General features: G+C 38.0%; 1 protein-coding gene across 2 annotated transcripts in view; it reads right to left on the minus strand.

The window, feature by feature from the left end:
- Clvs1 (clavesin 1) overlaps positions 1-18,827 on the minus strand; it is a 233,799-nt gene that overhangs the window by 15,016 nt on the left and 199,956 nt on the right. For both annotated transcript variants that reach the window (XM_003464393.5, XM_005001211.4), the window contains one exon: positions 13,187-13,422. In XM_003464393.5, coding sequence (XP_003464441.1) covers positions 13,187-13,422 — 236 coding nt within the window. The remainder of the gene's footprint in view (positions 1-13,186; positions 13,423-18,827) is intronic.

Below are 18,827 nucleotides of genomic sequence, written 5' to 3' on the forward strand. Positions count from 1 at the left end.
TCAAGACCCATCTGAACTAGCAAGACCCTGTCTCAAAAAATTAACAAAGAAAAAAAACTAAGTCCCAGCCCTGCCTTACACCCAGAAATATTATTCTTCCATGTCAACTGCAGAAGCAGATAAAAAAAATAAAGCTGAGATTACACTATCCGAGAACACGGGGGAGTCCAGGTTAGGTTTATCAAAAGTCCTCAGGATTCTTATGTGTCTCCTTAGATACAAATATGCCCTCCACCTTTACAGTCAAGCTTCTTTCCTGCCTATGAACTCCCTCTCCATTTACTTGGCAGCCGGCCGTGTTCTTATGTCTGTGTGACTCCACTGCACTTTTGTAAGCTCTCAGTGACAATCAGTTGTGTCTTATCACTACATTTTTTGATTTTCATTTTACTTGGCATCTCAGTAGTAGTCAATAGAGGCAGTTATTCCATCCATTTGCCTTCTGAAACATCATATCTGATTTACCTCCAACAATTCAGGATGTTCCTTAATAACTTGCTTTACACAGACTTCAAATATTGGATTTCCCTGCAACTTTAACCCAAGGTCTGTTTTCTCTTAGTCTGCAGACTCGCATTGGGAGTTCTCCTCCACCCCCTAGCTTGAATTCCCTTCATTATGTCTAATTTATATTTCTACTCCTAATTTATATTTCTATTTAAGAATTTTCTTCTGAGCCTTATGACCATATTTGTAACAATCAACAGGACTATTTTAACTGAAGCTTCCACATTAAACACATCCAAATCTGCACTCACAATGTTTTCCAGTCAGTACATCCTCCAAATTCAGTGTCTTGAGAAACAGTACTGCTATGCATTCAGTTACACACTCTTAAGACTACTGTCTACTCTAGAAACTTTTTTCCCTGTTTACTTGATAATAAAATCTTTTATTTTTCCCATTAAATCAATCTTTGTTTGTTTGTTTGTTTGTTTTTGACAGGTCTTACTACATAGGTCAGGCTGGTCTCTGACTCAGGGTGATCCTCTCTTCCCTTAGCTTCTTGAGAGCTGGGATTACAGACATGTGCCACCGTACCTAGCTATCTATTAAATATTTCTGAGTGCATCTTTTGTCTCTCTTCATGATCATTCCTCAGTCTAAGCTATTGTGATCTCTCACACTCCTACCATTGCAAAGGTCACAGATAGCCTCCTCACTACAGAGTGCACCTTTAATGAAACTAGTTCACTTTTTCCTGCTGCTTAAAACTTTTCTGTGATTTACTATTGCTCGTATGATACATTTCAATATCTACATCGTGCCTGCCTCTGCCCTGTATTCCTCCATAGTCACTCTCCCACTTGTCTTCTGCTCTCCAGCTCTCTGAAATTTTGTTTTGAGTCACATTTTGCTGATCTGAGATGTCATCAAGTGTAGAGCAATGCTGATTTCCAGTAGTATTCATTCACAAAAAGCATATTGTAATTGGTAAAGCATTGTGGTTCTTAGAACTAACTCTGGTGCTTCCAAGTACAGGGCATCTGTTTCTTTTTGCCCTTCCTTCTCTTATGCTTGAAAAACTATTATCATCCTTCATGTCTTATTTGAAATGTCCTTGAGGAAGCCCTTCCTGACAGCACTTCCCCACAAAATCCCATTATGCACTCTCATAGTATCTGTAATTATTCAAAGTGCTATGGTAGCCCTGAGACAGATGCTTGTCCGGTAACATATTTAGAGTTTGTCTCCTTCATAGATGATGAAATTAGAACTAAGAGAAGGCAGTGCCAGCCCTTTACACAGTCCTTAACAGCTAATATTTGCTCGTCATGTAGTCCTTGCACCTTAATAATGTAGGTATATTATCTCATTTAGAGAACAAAACAATTCACAGATAGCTAACTGAGGTCACTTAATTACTAATTTGAGCCCATAGAATGTAATTCTAAATCCTGTTTTCTTAATGGCCCTCTGTCCTATACTTTATTTTTGTACCTATTGGATATATAATATTTACTGAATCAATACGAGTTTCAAAAGACAGAACACTATATATGTTACTTGTTAATGGAGATATAGAATCTGAAAGAAATAATAAAGCATTAGAAAAATTTCAAATCCTAATCAAACGTTGACTATGAAAACCATGCTACTGTCTTACTCCATTATGGTTGGCAAACAATATGTTCTTCACCATCCTACAAAGTAGAATAATCCTAAAAGTATTAATTGCCTTATAGTTTGTTCCTTCATTTTCTCTCCTTTTGTTCATTTCTTCTTTCTTCTCTACTCCTCTTCCCCTCCTTTCTTTACTCTCTAATCCTTACTCAGAAAACATATACTGAGCAGGTACTAAGGAATATGTGAGTGCAGGATACATAAAGGTGAATTAAACCATGCTTCTGGAGCCATATAACTTATAGGAAATTTAATATATAAGAAAATCAATCAACATATAATTATAGTATTGCGAACACTATTAAGAAAGACAGTGAGTACAGCAATTCAGACTACCAGGATGGAAAGGGAGAGTTCACACCTTTGGGGAGGGTGAAGATTCCTGTCAAGGGGGTGACCTTTTCAACCAAACCAGGGTGTAGGGTGCATGAGGGCAGAGCACCCACAGCAGTGCAGAGCCAGAGCAGGGAAAAGCCTGGCACAAGGAGGGAATGACCAGGACTGAGAAGATCAAGGAGGGGCCTGTGATAAAGGTGAGCAGGCTCCCGCTGACTTAGGAGGCCAGAGGGAAGGTTTGAGAGGGCATCATTGTGACTCACAAGACAGCCATCAGCACCATGAGAATAACTGCTTAGATGAGAGGACCAGAGGCCAAGGAGAAATTCTAGTAAAGATGGAAGTTACATCCAGGCTAGAGGTCAGGCTCGGGCTAGATGAGTGAGAAATGAGGCCTCCTATGTGGACCAGAACTTCTTGGTAGACAGAAAGGGAAAGAAGCAAGGTGTTGTGCACTAGTGTCTCCCTCTTGATGACTTTTCTTTTGTGCTCTTTGTTGTGTATAAACACATTTCAGGTACCAGACTTGGAATGCAAAAGAACCTAATTGGTTCTGTGCATAAATTACTGCAAAGAAAAGGAAATGCCCAATATAGTCTAACTTCTGATCAGGTATTGAAGACATTTCCTTGAATTACCACAACTGCCTCTATATTAGGGAGTTGAGGATTCTTAAATTAGTGAGAAATTTTCACTTAAGAAAAAAACCCAAGTCCATGACAAAATGGAAATCCTTACAAATCTGGAAAGGAAAGAAAGTGGTATCTGTCACATATACTTCTGTAGTACTTTACAGTTTGAATTCTCATTCTGTTGCCATTTGACTGTAACTAAAGCCACCCAATGCCATGGAGCTCATCACATCTACTCTAGTCAAAGCAGCTGATTCCCAAGAAAGTTAAGTGATTTGCTTTATGTAACACAACTAAAAAAAGTCAGTGAAAGAAAAGGGTCAAATTGGAAATAAAGACAAATGCAGAGAAAAATAAAAATGGAACTATAGGCTCACAGTCACAAATAGAAGGACACAGCTGAGATGAGGATGCAGGGCAGCAGACAGGAAGCTACTGGGACCCATCCCAAAGGGGCCTCACTGGTGCTTATCACCGAATAGCAGGAGCCAGACAGGCCACACCAAGTGGGCTGTGAAGGACTCTCCAACACAATGCTCATCACCCTTGGTTTTGATTAAAACCTCAAACACTGTAATTCAGATATCCTTGGCCCAACAAAATCAACCTACAACAAAGTTTACTAAAATTAAAAAGTAATTTAAACACCATATACAAGCTATGTACTGTTTTTAAGCATGACATGCAGAGATTTTTGCCATTTATTATGTCAAATATTTGTTTCATCCACAAGACCGTAAGACTACTGGCTGATGTTGGGACAAATAACATAGACTTAACTGGAACTAGGGAAAGTATCTGTTTACCAATAGTAATGTGTCACGAGAAATTAAAAGGCCTTGTCTTTCTTGCCTGGGCTGCATGTGTCTTTCCAGGTAATTGCATCTGACTACAAGGCTTCAGCAAACAGGAACCTTTTTTCAAAACATGCACTATGTGTAATCACAGTTTGCTTTTGAAGCTCTACCCAGGCACCTCACTTATATGTATTTACTTTCCTCTAACTTACTCATTTCTTTTTTGCCACTCAGTAGTTTAGAAATGTTTATGTCATAATTTTTCCTGTCACTCTAAAAAAAAGAAGAGAAAGCGTGCCTGTGTACCACAAGCTTTAAAGAAAAAAAAACTAGCTCCATTCATTTTATTGACTAAATTCATAGTATAGATTTTCTTTCACTCTGCTGTTCTATAGCTATATAAGATGTGCTTGTAATGCGATAGTATCCTTCATTCTTGCATCAGAAAAGAAAGCTGTATAAAAACGGACTCCATCTCACTCAGATGCATAAATTGTAATGATAGCAAGCAGCTGTTTTTCTTTGTTCTTTAAGAAATATAACAAATACCATGAGCATGTGTGGAATATTCTAATACCCAATAAGTGATATAAGACAGGGCATTCATGGCTTACCTTGTAAGTCTTTGCTTCTGTAAGAGATGACATCTCAGAAATTAGCTCAGAAGCTGTGACACAACAAAACTAAAAAGCTCAACCTTATTTGAGTTGAATATCAGACAACAGTCAAATTGGGGTAAGTAGAGGCAGTATGTTATTCATTAAGAAATGTGTACTGTACATGGATTTTTAGCACAATGCCACATGGAACACCTTTCCCTGGGCCACACGTTATGAGTATACCCTACTCTGGTCTCTCTGAAAACAAGTGTTTTCCTGTTCCCATACTGCCACCTCCCCTTGTTCCATGTGGATGGTATTTTATGATGATGTATTGCCTCTGTTGGAAATGAATGTTTATCGAACAAATGCACAAATTTACCTTATAAAAAGTGAACTACATGCTGAATAATTACCAGGATCATGCACAGTTCTATTGACAGATGAATATAATTTAGCTACTTTTACCTCCCAATCAGGGTCCAAGATGGGACAACATAGCCTGAAGTTTTTTCTTCTACAGTAAATCTGAATTGAATCCAGACAATCCCCTCCACTCTCTTAAAGTCATGGCTCACAGTATCTTTAAGATGTTTTTCATTTCATTCATGTGGAGGAGTCCAAGGCTTTTAAGAGTGCTTGCCTAGTTTTTACAGCATCTTGGTCAAAAAGAGGCTGTCCATGGTACATCCAGTTAAGATGTATAAACACTGGCCTCTCCATCCGTAAGTCTAGTTAAAATGATTCCTGGGAAAACGCCGGCCATTTTGTACAGGAATACTGGAGCTGTAGCTAGTCTTCCAGGCTTCTTCTTCTATGAATACTTTTTATTTGTATTTTTCAACTTTCTTTACTACAACAAATACTTGTGATAATTAACTTACGAAGATTTGTTTGGCTCATGTTTTCAGAGGTTCCAGTGCATGATCACAGAGCCCCATTGCCTATGAAGGCACATTATGGTGGGAACACGTAGAAAAGCCACTTGTGTCATTACTGGGAAGTGAAAGAGAAAGAAAGGAACCGGAGTCCCACCTGCTGTGGGACTGCAACCACCCAGGAAGACCTACCTCCTTTTTTTTTTTTTTTTTTTTTTTTTTTTTTTTTTTTGTCTTTTTCCTTTTTATCGGTACCGGGGATTGAACTCATGACTGCCTACTTTCAAGGCAGGCGCTTATGCTGCTGAGCTAAACCTCCAGCCCTTGAAGACCTTACTTCTTAAAGCTCCAACTGTGGAGACCAAACCCCTCTAACATTATGGGAGTGTGTGTTTCTTGGGTCAAACTACAGTAAGATCCCTAAGATGAGTAAAAGTTTAGCTTCATTTGTGATCAAACTACACCAAAACTTACCTTAGTACTATCAGAAATTGCTGTGTGTTGACCTTGTATGAATAGCTTCATACGGTTAAAAAAAAATTCCAAAAAATAACAAGGTGTCAGGAGTGTTGCTCAGAGGTAGAGGGCTTGCCTAGCTTTCACAGCATCTTGTGTTTGGTCCTAGCAGAAGCAAAACAAAAACCTGGGACTAACCTTCCTTAATCTTAAACACACACCAAAGGCAGCAGCATATGGCTGTCATGTGTCAATTTAGAAAATCAGCACAGAATTAGTATCCAATTGCTATATCTATGATCTTCACCCTGAGTGGTATAATATTGCCTTTTGTCACTTTTGCACTGAGAAGTCTGTGACCAGACCCCTGAGGACATGTTCCTTGGCTTTCATGGAGTGGACACAGGGTGGGCATAGCTACTGCTCTGTCTTCATTCTGTGCCTATCAGAACTCTTCTCCAGGAAACTGCCAAGTAGCCTGTTTTTACTTTTCTGAAGCTAATGATTTTTGGCCTGGAGCATCTAGCATCTCTGTCACAAGCAGAGGGATCTGGCTTCGTTCAGCTTACTTGATGCAAAAGGAAGTGAAAGTGCTCATTATGTCTGTGCAATTTGCAGGCTTCTGAGAAGGAGCTCAAGTGGTGATTTCTCCCTTTCTAGGCTTGGAGTTCCTCCTTGGGACAGGAATGATTATTTAGTAAGTTCACAGGTAAGTAAGGTTAGAATAGCAGATAGTACTTTAAAGATTCTTCTTTATTATAGATAACTCTGAGCACACCAGGGAGGGAAATGCAGGAAAAAGTGAGGCATAAATTAGCAAACAAGGTTCAGGCAGGTGGGGTTTTTGTGGAACAAATCAACTTCTTGACTTTCTGTTTCAATCACTGGTGTAGTCCAATGCTTTTCATAGAGTTGAGAGACAAGTGTACTGTGAAATGTCAGCCACTGTTCTACCCTGAAAGAATTCTAGAACAAAGTAGAATTGTGGATGTAATCCCCTCTCCTATCTGCAGGATTTCTCAGCGCTTGGGCTAGGATAATTAGAGGAAGTGATATATTTTTAAAATCTTAGTACCAAGAAAAAAAGGAACACATCTTTATACCATATATTTCTTTATGAAACCAAAAATAGTGAGTATGCAAGGAATATGTATTATGCACAAAATAGGCACTTTTTAGAAGAAGAAGTAGACAATGTGACTGCACAGAAAAATACCCAGTTTTGAAGTGAGGAGATGTGTACATTATTCTCAGATTTTCACATAAGTAGTGTTAATCAAAAGGGTACAGAAAATATACCTTATTGCTAATATTTTATAAAGTTTTATAGATATTTTGCAAATATCACCCTTAAGACTAAAACATTAAGAATATTTATTTTTACTGAAATTAAAGGTTAGAATAATTGTATAAAATAATGATTATATCATGAAAACATGAATTTGTGATTACTTAATACGTACAATATCCTCAGTTTCCACCATCTTTCAGTACACACACACACACACACACACACACACACACGCGCGCGCGCGCACACACACACACACACACCACACTATGTGGGACAATAAAAGAAGTCCTTGATGGTGGAAATTTTGATACTGCCTAGATGACCTCAAAGACTCTGCTCCTTATCTAAATTTTCTGACAACAAAAATAATATTTATCTTTATGTAAAATTTGTGTAGACAGTGTTCATCCTGCAAACAGAAGCTACCTGCAGTGGTGCAGCCAAGAGGAACCTACTCGAGCTTAATGATAAAGTGAAAACCACTTAATGTGGAGTGAAACACACCTTCTCCTTCCCTTGCAGCCCTTGCAGGAGCCACCTGTCATTCCTCTTTGATGAGACACGCGCTTTGGCTCTGGTTCACCACCTTGGCATTAGGAAACTACCCACACCCCTCTACAGAAACCTGCAGAGTCCAAGATTCTCCCATGCACTACACAGGGGTGATCATACACCCCAATTCTAAAAAATCTGTGGAATCTTTGACTCAGAGGCAGTCCAAGACTGGTTTTTCAGAGCTTTCCCTTTTATTTTTGTTCAAAAAGATCAAGAAAGATGTTCTTTATTTCCTCTTATCATTAACTCCATCATCAAAAATTGCCCTCAGGGCCAAGGAAGAAGAAACCAATGAAATAAAACTTCTGAAAGCAATTTGTGATTCCCTAACACAATGTGAATCATAACTTTCCCTTCCAAGTGCTACATCTAATCAAGATTGTGTCTCAGCTTCCTTCCTTGGACCAACAATCTGCTTTCAGATGATTCCAAATCCAGGGAAGGGCTTGGGACCCTTAGCTGGAATCAAAGTTGTAGCATAAAACCTACACAATGATTATTACCAATAATCTTAAAATAAATACATATATACTCTATGATTATATGCGTGTGTGTGTGTGTGTGTGTGTGTGTGTGTGTGTGTGTGTGTTTAGGGAGGGAGTGGAGAGAAAGGGGATAAAAAATCAAAACGTGTTGTGTGCTTATAATACCCCCACAGTGAGAGTAACTGTCATGTACTGCAAACATACACTGATGAAAAATTTTGTAAATCTCCCCAAAGTGACTGACCATTTGCTAATAGTTATTTCAAGACAGACTCACTGTGTATTTGAATTTTGAGTAATATCTATAGCCATTTTGATTACTTTATCGCCAATAAAGGCCAAAACCAGAGGCAAGCAATTAATAAACATTGTTAATAAGTTTTTAAAGAATCACAACACATGCACACTGATTTAAAAATTAACTCAGTATATGGGGAGGAAATTCCAGGCTTGCTCTTTTGGCTAAGCCTGTATCAGGACTGTTAGTTGTCAAACCATGCCACTCCCTTCTCCTTCTTGGTCATGTGAGCTAGAGACAGACACCTTCCTGGGAGTGATTCGGTTACACAGTAGAGAGAACTGGGTTGTTGTCAGTATCAAGCCCACTGGCACAGAAATCTTGCAGTCATGTGAATTGGAGATGTTTCCTTATGTGGAATTCTCCTCATTTAAAGCAGGTCACTTAAGGTTTTCTTATATTTGCAACATAAACAGTCAAAACTGATGTGAAGCTTACTGTTTTTCATTGGGCTTTTTAAACACAGTTAGCCACCTATTCTGTAATCTTACAACATATTCAAGTAGTGAACTGGCTACAAAGAAATAGAAAACCTCATCTATACATTCCAAGGACAACAAGAGCTGCCAGGGCTTGGGAGCAAATAGAGGCTTCTAAGAAGCAAAAGTAAAAAGAAAAACACAAATGAGAATTTAAAAATAAAAAAGTCCAGGTCATTTAATATTGGAGTACAGAATGCCACACTTTAAAAGCCCACCCAGTCATCACTGGATTAAAGAGAATAACACTGAAATTATTTAAAGAAATTCCTATAGAAAAGCATACATTTGCTTCAGGGCATCTTGGATCATACGCTACCTGTATACCAAATGCAGTGTTTGAAAGAGTCACTTGGAAATCAGTGGCTATTTGTGTCCAGAAGCAAGTTCACAGTTCATAAAAGCCCATTTGATTCCAAATGAACCTGAAGCAGGCTAAGCACTAGGGCAGAAAGCATGTGGATGGGCAGCCTGTACCCACTGGAAATCACAATGCTGCTCTGCCATTATTTGGATCTGACTGACGAGGCACTTCTATCAGGGACATTTGGCAGGCAACTGCTTTATAAGATCCCTGTCTGTCTCTGGACAGTTCAGGCTGAGACTGCCTGGAAGTCTGTGATGGATTAAAAAAAAAAAAAAAACTCTGTCAGGCGAGAAAAAGGGAGAGATGACCTGGTCTCCTCCAATTCTGTTTCTAAGTCTTCCACATCTCTGGATTCTGAGAGGTTAAAAAGACGCTATGAATGGCAACTGCTCTGTTTCTCCATGAGTGAGACACCAGATGGAAGACATATGCCAACCACAGTAAGAACCCTTCCTTGCCAGCATCACTACCTATCCTGCCACTGCCTTAAATACCCAGGTAAAGTTTCACAGAGTCATGACAAAAGGCAGCGGGCACGAGCAGCACAGAGGGCACCAGGACACTAGTTTTGGTAGCGATGGTATGGGAAGGGAGGTGGGTATACAATCACTACCTTCTCTGTCTGTCTAATTTTGGATTTTGACTCACATAATTAGAGGAATGTACTTGACCTTCAAAACCCAAGTTAGCCACTCTTTCCTTCAGGAAGGCTCCCCAGAGTCTTCCTGGCTGAAATTAGTGATACTTGCTTAGAAAACCTATATAATAGCTTTCCTACTCTGTCCCTAATATAGTCCTTTGTGGCTGTGTCCTCTCTCCATTATTAGAATACAAAAATCTTAAAGCAGGGGCCAGGTGAGGCTTGTTAAAGGTAAGGGGAGCAGGCTATTTCCCTCTTCTGAAAAATTTGGATTTAGAGGTAATTAACTCTCTTCCATATTAGAGGGACACACACAGGTGTCTGCTGCGTAATGGGCATTGACTTGGGTTTTTGAAGGAGGGATAATAGGAATAGAAGTCAAAAAACTCTTTTCTTTCTAAAACCCAGAGTCTAATGATGACACTAACCCTTCCTCTGATCCTCAACATCAACTCAGAAGTAGAATTAGGAACAGGACATGTCTGTCACTCAAATACTGTCACTGGTCACCTGGGGAAAAGCTGTAAAATTCCCATTTTATGCTATGTTCAGAGGTCAAATATACATGAAATACCCTGGCCTTATCCAAGTGTCTCTAGAGATAGATAGGGACAGACCTCATACGGGTGTATCACTGTCTCCACCCTGGAGATCTCAAGGTAGAAATTAAAAGGGAAAGCATGAAGTGTGATGTGTGTATTGCATGGTGGACATGAACACAGCACCCACAGACAGATTGCCCGATCTGAATTCCAGTTTAGCAATTTATTTGCTGTGACTTTGGGTAGTTGGTGAAACTCTCTCAGTATCATTTTCTTTATTTGTGAAAGGGAACAAAAGTACTTTCTTACATAACTGTGGTGATGAATTAAAGTGTGGCTGAAAGTTCAGAAGAATCTGTTATCATTTTTCTCTTGTTTGGGCTGAGAGCAACATTACTGGGAATGGATACTCTCCCATGTTCTACTCACTAACGTCAGCTGTTTGGAGAAGAGACACAAACCAACTTAGCACCATGGCCAAAATGTCCCTGACAGTTCTGACTGCCAATTTGTGGAGTTTAGGAACTTATAGACCCTTGTGGACCAACTAAAGGCTTGATTGGAACATTTGCAGCTATCCAGGAAGTGTAGGATCCTCATGCTGTATTCTCTATTGTAGTTTCAGATATGGACAGGCATATTCTTATTGCAAGGAAATTCAACCTAGACACTCAGCCTCCTGCAATGTCTGAAATTCTCTAGAATGGAACGAGTTTTCCTCTATTTGGCTTTGGTTCTGGCTCTTATCTTCCTACCTAAGCTTCAAACAGCTTCTACTCTCTGGTCCACAAATTCTTTCCTGTTAATCCCAAGATTCTTAGAGCCAGTTGTGTCATTTTTCTGTGTAACTCACTAGGTATGGTGAGGAAATAAAAAGTCAAAACAAAAGTAACATGGGATTTCCCCTCAGGATTGTGATTAAAATATGGTGCTATGAAATATTTTTCCAGAGTCAGGCAAAGGATCTCCCATACTGGTAGTGATAAACTGAGTCTGAACACTTCCGTGTAGTATGGACTAAAGGTAAAAATGCACATTTCTCCTACCCACCGTGTACCCAGAGGAATTTTCTTGTATCCAGAGGAATTTTCGTAGGAGAGTAAGGAGCATACCAAGCACATTCATTGTGCCTTGTTTGGAATAGAGAAAAAGCTCAAAAATAACTGAAATGCTTAGTAAGAAGGGAATAGCTATTATATCCAAGCTATAGAATCTTCTACAGTATTTAACCCATAAGCTATATTCAGATGTACTGCATGATAAGAAGTTGCATAATATAATAGGCACCCTCCCAAAAGTGGCAGTCAGAACTCTCAGGGACATTTTGGCCAGGTGCTAAGAGGTTGGTTTGTGTCTCTTCTGCAAAAGCTGATGTTAGTGACTGATATGTGAGAGCCCATTCCCAGTAATGTTGCTCTCAGCCCAATGTTGTTATCCCCACCGTCTGCTAAATTCTTATGTCAGGTTATAACCACCAGGCCTTCATATTTTGACTGGATTTGGAGAGTCTTTAACAATTAATTACAGCTAAAGGAGACACAGGACTTAATCCAATATAATTGATGTCCTCATATGAAGAGAAGATTAGAACACAGACATACACCAAAGACACAGGGAGAAGATGATCATCTATAAGTCAAGACTTCAGAGAAACCAAACCTATAGACAACTTGATGTTGAACTTCACAGCCTCCAGAACCAGGAGAAAATGTTTTTTGTTGCTTGTATCTCTAAGCCTGCAGCACTAATGCCTACTAACAGAGGTTTCCTAGGGGTGTGTACATATGCATGTCAAGGATGAAGAGCAGAATGGAAGGGCCCAACGTGACTGGTAAGCATGCACACCTAGAGAGTTGGATTGGGATTGTGGATGGCGGTGGAAAGGGATTTTAGTCTTAAAAGTAAGTTTTTATTTTTGCAATGAGAAAAATATGAAAAATATCCCTTCATTTGGGGATAATGCTCAGCTTTTGATTAGCATGCAAGGGCCTTGGGCTCAATCTCCAGCACTTCTAAAATTAAAGTAAGAAATACAAATGCAACTCTCTTCAAATGTGATTCAACCCTTTTGGGGCTTCTTTTTCCCTGCCAATCCCTCACTCTCACACAACGTTGGGGTACCAGACCATCCTGTTTGTATAAGGCCTCCTGACTCTATCGCCTTTGATCAGCAATGCATTCCCTTTTAGATTTACACCAGTACTGCTCCTTCAAACTCCAGCTTGAATGTTAATCACTTAACAAAAATGATCACCAAAGTCTTATCTGATTTTCTAGAGATGCACCTCTCTGTTACTTCCAAATTTTGTCTGTATCAATGTCCCTGGTTCAAAATCAGAGCTGCAACCAACTAAACATTTATTTTTTTCCCCAAACAAATGAATGATAGTAATTTTTTCTAGCTCATTCCTTTGTCATTTAGTGTACCTCAAATGCCATCTTGAAGTATAGACTCCCAAGAGGCCAAAGCTGTAATCAAGACATGAGCAAGGTCCTAGCCTTTAGCTATTTAGCATGACAACTGTATTTCTGGGTCAACTAAGCCCCATTTGCTTTCAATTCTAGTGAAATCTACTAGGAATGTATCTCAATTTATTTTATTCAATTTTGCGCCCCAGAAGTCCTCAGTTACACAATCTACAACAGGTGTAAATCAAAAACTTCCATTTACCTTTGACTTGGAGACTGGTGATGCTGACCTTACCTTTTCATTGGCTTGGGCGAACATTCTCTCTCCAGATTGGAGGAGGTATGTTTCACATGCATTGCATTATAGGATGTATGAGTATAATCATTTTCATCACTATAGTCAGGACCGAGTAACGTCCGGGCCCATGTTCCCATGTCATAAGGAGGAAGGGTTCCTCCAAATTCAGAGGGCAAAAATTCCGGATGTATTAGTTGGTGAAGGCTGTTTAAATTGTTTCCATGAAGAAAAATCTAAAAAGAAAAGTAGTTACCAATAACAAATCTGAAACATGTTCAATATTTAACCTAACACACAATTTAATAATGACAAATTGGATATGATGCTGGTGATCATAGTGTTTAAAGAAGCATTTAGTTTTGTGTCTGTAGCTTAATTATCATAAAATGTTAATTTGTTACTCAGAAAAGGAGCTAAATTAATTTCAGTTTAAAATGAGGTTTATGAACAGGTTGGGCATTATTCGGTCATGGCTAAAATTTATACCTACAGTCATTTCCTAATTGTCCCTGTTGCATGACAAGAGAAAGGCTGTGCACCACCTCCATCCTGATCGGGTCAGACTACTCCATCTTCTTGATGAGCACCCTGGCCCTTGGTTCCTTACTCAGTCTTTCCCCCTTTCTCACTTTGGACTAAACTATAGCTTCTTTCTAAATCTATTCCTGGGAAGCCTGCCTCTTCTGGCTCTCGCAGCCCTCCTGTCATGTCTCCCTATAGAGAGAGAACATGCAAAGAGAGAGATGATGTTGTCTTAGTGCTTTACCATCTTCCATTCTCAGTGGAATTGAAAAGCATTGTTTGAGAATGCATCGTGAGATACTGGTGCCAGAATTTTCAGTCTCTGTGTATGTTGGGGGCTATAATCCAAATAAGTTCACATCTTCTGAACATAAGATGGGTAATGAGAGAAACTGGTCTAATAAGGGAAAAATATCAGTTCCAAATTACAATTATTTTGAGATAAACCCCCAAAATAAACATAGCACAAGTAGGTAATTACCATTCACTATAATTTAGGAATTAATTCTAAAATTTGACTTCAAATTTCTAATGAAGTCAGTTTCTACCCTTAGAACACAGACCATGACTTTTGAATGCATGAAATAATTAGCTACACATAAGTTATGCATAATTAATAATATGTAACAAGTAAATTGAACCAAATAACAAGGCCATCAATTTTATGAGTATGCATGCATATGCATACATGCACCATAGTTAACCATTATAACACTTCAATATTTTAAAAATAAATAATAGGACTTTGATAAAACAATTGCCACTTTTTCTTTTTTTATTTAAAAAATATATATAAAAAGGGAGAGATTAGGATGAAAGAGAACATAGTAACACAGGTCAGAACAGAACAATTTAAGCAACATAGTGTTTCACCACAGGATAACCCGACATAACATAGTGTCTCTTTCCTTGAAATATTTGAGTATGCCTTCATATACTATCAAACATAATAAGACAGTGGAAAACAATTCAAGAGGGTAAAAGTATTACAGGGTATTTAGAACCAACTAACAGAAAACGAACAATTGTTGCTATATTATCTCCCTCACTATAAAATATTTTGTTTATACCATCACATATAAAAAAATCCAATTAAATACAACATGATAAAACTGATGGAAACAGAAGAACAAACCAAGCTGATATTAAATCATCACTAGCTATTATATAATGTATTATATTATAATTATAATATTATAAATTATAATTAACCTCTTGTTTTCTTCAAAATAACTGTTCATACCATCACAGACAAGAAAATCAAACACACCAGAATAAAACCATTCCAATTAATGAATGAAAACATTGTAAGACTTCAAAACAATATAATGGGGAATCATGATTACCACATGCTTTTATGTATTCTTACCATTTCTAACACTAGGGAAACTATTCATTATTTATATATGTGAGTTTGATTTATTTTGCTTTGGAGTATGGTCTCAAGCTGTGCCCACTTATTTATAAATATCTCAATGTGATCCTTCTTTATAGCTGAGTAGTACTCCATTGTATAAAAATACCACAAGTTTTTTATCCATACCTCAGTCGATAGACACTTAGATTGTTTCCAAGATCTGACAATTACAAATTGTGCTGCTATAAACATAGGTGCACTTACATCACTGTGGTATGATGTTTTCATTTCTTCTGGGAATGTGCCTAGAAGTGGAATAGCTGGAACAAATGGGACTTCCAATCCCAGCTTTTTGAGAAATCTCCAAAGTGACCTCCACACTGGTTGCACCAAAGGTTGCAACAGTGCAAGAGAGTTCCTTTTTCCCCACAGCCTCTCCAGCATTTGTTGTTGGTAGTTTTCTTGATCTTGGCCATTCTTTCAGGAGTGAGGTGGAATTTCAGTGTGGTTTTAATTTGCATTTCTCTAATGAGTAATGATGATGAACATTTTTCATGTATTTATTTGCCATTTGTATTTCTTCATCTGAGAATTGTTTATTCATCTCACATTCCCATTTTTGAATTTAATCTTTGAATTTTGGGGATCCGATTTTTAAAAATTCTTTATGTTTTAGACAGAAGTCTTTTGTGTGAGGGACAGTTCACTAAGATGTTTTTCCAGTTTGTGGGTTTTCTTTTCACTCTGCTGGAGATTTCTTTTGGCATGCAAAAACTTTTTAATATGAGATGATCCCAGTTATTGATTCTGGGAAGTATTTCCCGTGCGGTTTGATTCCTGTTCATGAATTCTCTACCTACTCCTATGTCTTCAAGATTTTTACCCAATTTGTCTTCCAATAAATTTAGTGTTTCTGTTTTAATATTCAGATCTTTGATCCATTTAGATTTTAATTTAGTACATGGTGATAGGCATGGGTCTAGTTTTAGTTTTGGGCATATGGAGAGCCAGTTTTTCCAACAGCATTTATTAAAGAGACTGTCGTTTTTCCATAAACATGTTTGGCCCCTTTATCAAAGATAAGGTGGTTGAATGTGTTTGTAGTTGTGATTGTATTTTCTAATCTATTCCATTGATCTCCATCACTGTTTTGATTCCAGTACCATGTTGATTTTGCTACAGTTGCTTTTTAGTATAATTTCAAGTCAGGGATTATGATGCCTCCTGCCTTGCCTTTGCTGCTTAGAACTGTCTTTGCTATTCTAGGTCTCTTCTGGTTCCAGATGAATTTTAGGAGTGATTTCTCTTGATCTATGAGGTATGTTGATGGTATTTTTATTGGATTTGCATTGAATCTGTATAACAGTTTTGGGAGAATGGCCATTTTCACAATGTTTGTGCTTCCTATCCATGAGCAAGGGATGTCTTTCCATTTTCTGAGATCATCTTCAATTTCTTTTTTCAGTGTATTATAATTTTCTCTATATAGATCTTTCACTTCTTTCATGAGAATAATTCCTAAATATTTCATTGTTTTAGTTGCTAGTGTGAAGGGTGTGGCTTCTCTTATTTCTCTCTCTGTAATTTTGTTCTTAGTGTATAGAAATGCTATTGATTTTTGTGTATTGATTTTGTATCCAGCTACATTGCTGAATTTGTTTATTTTATCTAGGAGTCTTTCAATGGAGTTTTGGGGGTCTTCTATGTAGAGTATCATGTCATCTGTAAATAATGATAATTTAACTTCATCTTTTCCTATCTTTACCCCTTTTGTTTCTCTCTCTTGTCTAATTTCTCAGGCTAGTATTTCCAAAACTATATTAAATAGGAGTGGTGATAAGGGACATTCTTGTCTTGTGCCTGATTTTAAGGTAAAGGCCTTCAGTTTTTGCACATTTAGTATGATACTAATTGCTACTTTTTCTGTTGTATTCACTTAAACTTATTGTGTAATGGTATATTTCAAAGACAAAGCAGAAAAGAAGCTAAGTGCTAAATTATTCAGAATTGTGTAGCACTTCACACAATAACACATTTTTCTGACACTGCAGATGGTTAAGACTAACTTTTAATAAAAATTACTTCTTTTAAAAAATTCAATTATTTTGGTTTTCAAAAAACATCTTAAGGGGTGCAATGGTATTTGAGGTATGCTAAAGTTAAGTAATCTCTCTGGTGTTCAGGGTAAAAGTTTCCCAGGCACTTCAGGTCCAGTTCTTAAGGAATTGGGGGTGCTGGTGAAAATGGCCTTTCTTTTTGGGTATGCCAGGGGATGAAGGAACACAGAAGTAGAAGGCTAGTCCTTGCACTGTCTGAAGTGGTCCTGGGCCCAAAGGTCCAGAAGCTCCTTTCTCTGACCCAGGAGTGGGTATCCATTGTGGGAGGCATGAAGAAACCCAAAGTTATATTGCAGCAATGTAGGACATTTCTGTCCTTAGGGTCTCGTGAGTCCAGACGGATTTAGAGTGTCTCTGCCTGCTAGTGCTGTTGAGTTCTAGTTCTTTTTGGTGACAGGTAAGGTACCTAGAAGTATCCAATCAAGTTCTGCAAGTGAAGAATTCTGCAGTGTGTGTGTGTGTGTGTGTGTGTGTGTGTGTGTGTGTACATATGTACATATCCTTACAACATGGTCACCGATAAATAAACAGAAATCTCCCCAAAGTTGAGTCTCCCAGATGTCTATATATGAAAGATGTTGGAGAATGAACTTGGTTAGGTTCCCTCAGGAAGGCATAGCCAAAATCAGAACACACAAAAGTAAACACTACACTATTAATCACAATAGCCAAGATAGGGAACCCCAAAAGCCTGTCTACAGATGAATAGATATGGAAAATGTGACATGTACTCACACAATGGAATATATAGCCTTTAGCAATGAAGTCCTGTCATTTTGAGAGTTGAAGGATGGATGCTACAGAGTAGAAATAGGGAAGAGGAAGATGATGATGATGGGGAACAAAAGTTCAGTTCCTCAGGATCAATAAATTCTGGAGATCCAATATTATAGCACGGTGATTAATAACACTATATACTTGAAATTTGTCAATGGAGTTCTCTTTAAGTGTTTTAATCACAGCAAAAGAAAAGGAAAAATTTAAAAATTCACACCTATGGAAGGTAATAGATGTGTTAACTGACTTGTAATGATCATTTTACAGTGTATATGTATGTTAAATCATCACATCACATACTTTATGCACAACTTCGTCAAAGTATAGCTAGAAAATAAGGAAAAAGAGACGTGGTAAAAAGTGGTAAAAAGAAACAAGAGTCGTAGGGCCTCTAGGATGTTCTATGCTTTCATAAACTGTCTCAGTAAATTATCCCAGCAACCTGTGATGTAGGTATTAATTTCCCCATCTTATAAATGAAGAAACTCAGATTCGGAGTAGTTAAGGAATTCTCAGCTACTCAGTTATTCATAACTCATAAAACCTCAGCTCTGACAAAAGAGATCAACTTCCCAAATGTCAACTCATGTAATTAATATTTTTAAAGATGATAAGAGCATGATTATTTTCAATGAAGAATGCTTTCCCAAACTTAGAGGTGATGGAGCTGGCGGTTACCACATAAGAGCCAAGAGAGAATAGAAAAGAAAAGAAACACTCTTCAGGTAATCCTACATTTACAGGATGAATTCTGTCTATTAAAATATTCCAGGAACAGGAAGTCACTTGGCCCATATCTCCCATAAGTTGTTATATTAAAATGGGTATCTGGTATTTCACATATTTAGTCTCCTTCAGTTTGTCA

The sequence above is a fragment of the Cavia porcellus genome, unplaced genomic scaffold (assembly GCF_034190915.1).
Source record: "Cavia porcellus strain 051 isolate PalLab524CR breed Dunkin Hartley unplaced genomic scaffold, mCavPor4.1 scaffold_11, whole genome shotgun sequence".
NCBI lineage: Eukaryota > Metazoa > Chordata > Mammalia > Rodentia > Caviidae > Cavia > Cavia porcellus.